Raw genomic sequence first — 2,944 nt, forward strand, 5'->3', positions numbered from 1 at the left:
TGATGAGAGAGAATCATTGATTGGCTGCCTTCTGCATGCCCCCCACTGGAGATTGAGCCCACAACCCGAGCATGTGCCCTGACTGGGAATCCAGCTGTGACCTCCCAGTTCATAGGTCCATGCTCAATCACTGAGCCACACCAGCTGGGCTATTTTTTTCTTAAAAAAATTTTTTTTCTTTAAACATTTTTAATTTGTCAATTACAGTTGATATTCAATATTATTTTAATTAAAAAATCCTAGTGTCACCTAGCCGGCGTGGCTCAGTGGTTGAGCGTTGACCTATGAACCAGGAGGTCACAGTTTGATTATTCCAAGTCAGGGCACATGCCTGGGTTGTGGGCTCCATCCCCAGTGTGGGGTGTGCAGGAGGCAGCCAATCAATGATTCTCTCTCATCATTGATGTTTCTATCTCTCTCTCCCTCTCTCTCTGAAATCAATAAAAATATATATTTAAAATATTTTTTAAAAATCTTAGTGTCTTGTATTTTCTTGTGGAGGGAGGTGGGAGTTTGGGTGAAGTCACTACTATCAGGACCCAGGCCAAGCCTTGCTTCCAGAAGCAGCCCGTGCCCCCTCTGCCGGTTGAGTTATCCCAGCAAGTCATCTCCTAACCCAAGAACAGTTAGCCTCTCCCCTTTCTCATCGGATTAAAACTCCCTGTTTTTCCCTCTTCAGGCTCCCTCTCTTTGAACCTGCCCTCTCCCCACCCTCCACCACTCACTCTGCTTCCAGCTGTCCCTCCAAAGAGGTGCAACCCTGGTTGTCCTGGGCCCCATCCTTTCCCAATGCCAAATTCCCCAGATTTCTCCAAGCACTGACCCTGCCCACTTAAAATCCACCCCTTAAAGTGTTGTGTGTCTCTCCAGATTCGGTCCTTTGTCTTTCCTCAGACTTCTCCAGGCCTTGGGAACTACAGGTCTATACCTTCCGGTCTCTGTTCCACCTTCACCACCCCTTGCCTACTCTTCTCATTTTCCATGCCTTCCTACCCCTCCATGCCCCCACCTCACCCCTCACCTTCCAGTCCCCCTGCCCCATCCCCCCAGCAGGCTCTGGCAGGGTACTGGCGGAGACAGGAGGCTAGGACTAATCTAAGTCATTGTTTTGGATGGAATGCGGGTCAGCATTTTGTGGAACAGATGAAATGACCGTGGGATGCCTTTGGCTTTCTGGTTGCCACAGCTCTGGCTCATAGAAACCTAGTTTCAGGGGCTCTCATTCACTAATTCTACAAGAATATACTAAGCACCTGCTGTGTGCCAGACACTGGGGGGCAACAGGCTGTAAGTCAAACAAAATTCCTGCCTTAATGGAGCTGCCACGTGGGGGGGGGGGAGGATAGACAATAAGTAGGTAAATTAATTCAATTGTTTACTCACTCAGTAAACAATTTGGGGCACCTACTGTATGTTAGGTACTATTCTATGCCCTGGGAATACAGTGGGGAACAAGACAGACACATTCCATGCTGTTGTGGGGTTTGCATTCTAGGGGGGTGGTTATAATATAGTGTCAAGTTTAAGAAGAAAAATGTAGCAGAACAAATGGACAGAGACAACAGGGCAGTGGGGGAGCGAGTGCTAGGAGGCCTTGGCCCCTAGACACTTGAGTGAAGTGAAGGACGACGCCATGCAGATAGCTGAGGGAAAAGTGTTCCTGACAGAGGAGCAGCACGTGCAAAAGCCCGAGGTGGAACCATGTTCCAGGCCGTTGGAGTTATCACCACTGTCAATCTTAAGAAGCTCAGACTCCTAGAATATAAGATTCCTAGAAACTTCTCAGTCCTGAGAACTGAAAGTGGCATCAGGAACCTGTGAATCCAGGCCTATAACTCCCTTCTCCTTCCCTCACCCTGTCCCCACTCTTGCAGATGTGGACGAGTGCCAAGAATATGGCCCGGCAATTTGTGGAGCCCAGCGCTGTGAAAATACCCCTGGCTCCTACCGCTGCACGCCTACCTGTGACCCTGGCTACCAGCCCATGCCTGGGGGCGGATGCCAGGGTGGGTGTCCATCGGGCATTGGGTGAGCTGTGGAGGAGATAGAAGGTCCAGCAATGGTCTAACTGTCTGCTGGTTGCAGATGTGGATGAATGCCGGAACCGGTCCTTCTGCGGGGCCCATGCCGTTTGCCAGAACCTGCCTGGCTCCTTCCAGTGCCTCTGTGACCAGGGCTACGAGGGGGCACGGGACGGGCGTCACTGCGTGGGTACGGGGCTCCAGGGGGTGGGTGGGACCAGAGGGTGGGGAAGAGGTCGGTCAGGCCCAGCCCCTCTCCATAGATTTGAACTATGTGAACTTTGGGGGTATGGAATTTAGACCTTGGGATATAAGATCCATCTTCAGGAAACCCTCTTTATTCAGATTTTATGTGGGGGATGCTTTAAAAAATCATGCATAAATTATGTAAAATGCACTAATCTTAAATGTATATAAACATTATTTTTCCCAACTTTTTTTTTTTGGAGAGAGACAGAGATGTGAGAGAGAAACATCAATAGGTTGTCTCCTGTATGGATCAGGGATCAAACCTGCAACCTAGGTATGTGCCCTGACCAGGGATAGAACCTGCCACCTTTTGGTGTATAGGATGACGCTCCAACCAACGGAGCCACCGGGCCAGGCTTCCCAACATTTTATGAAGACACTTTCTAAACATACAGCCTGACCTATATTCTACCATTTTATTATACTTGCTTCCTCATACATCTATCCATGAATACAACTAATTTTTTGGATAGATTTAAAATTAAATTACAGGCATCAATACACTTATTTCTAAATTCTTCAGTATGCATATTATTAACCAGAGTTCAATATGTGTGTATAGATATTTTCATTTGTGGTTCAATTTACATACAGTGAAATGCATGAATTTTAATTATACATTCTCTAAGTTTGACAGATGCTTCTTTCATCAGGCTACCTTTCACCCACTTGAA

At 47.6% G+C, this 2,944-nt stretch overlaps 1 protein-coding gene across 1 annotated transcript in view; it reads left to right on the plus strand.

The window, feature by feature from the left end:
* The window catches only part of LTBP4 (latent transforming growth factor beta binding protein 4), a 30,000-nt gene that overhangs the window by 19,510 nt on the left and 7,546 nt on the right, over positions 1-2,944 (plus strand). The window contains exons 19-20 of the mRNA XM_023743966.1: positions 1,812-2,006; positions 2,086-2,211. Of these exons, the coding sequence (XP_023599734.1) occupies positions 1,812-2,006; positions 2,086-2,211 (321 nt within the window). The remainder of the gene's footprint in view (positions 1-1,811; positions 2,007-2,085; positions 2,212-2,944) is intronic.

Source organism: Myotis lucifugus, unplaced genomic scaffold (genome assembly GCF_000147115.1).
Source record: "Myotis lucifugus unplaced genomic scaffold, Myoluc2.0 scaffold_421, whole genome shotgun sequence".
Lineage (NCBI taxonomy): Eukaryota > Metazoa > Chordata > Mammalia > Chiroptera > Vespertilionidae > Myotis > Myotis lucifugus.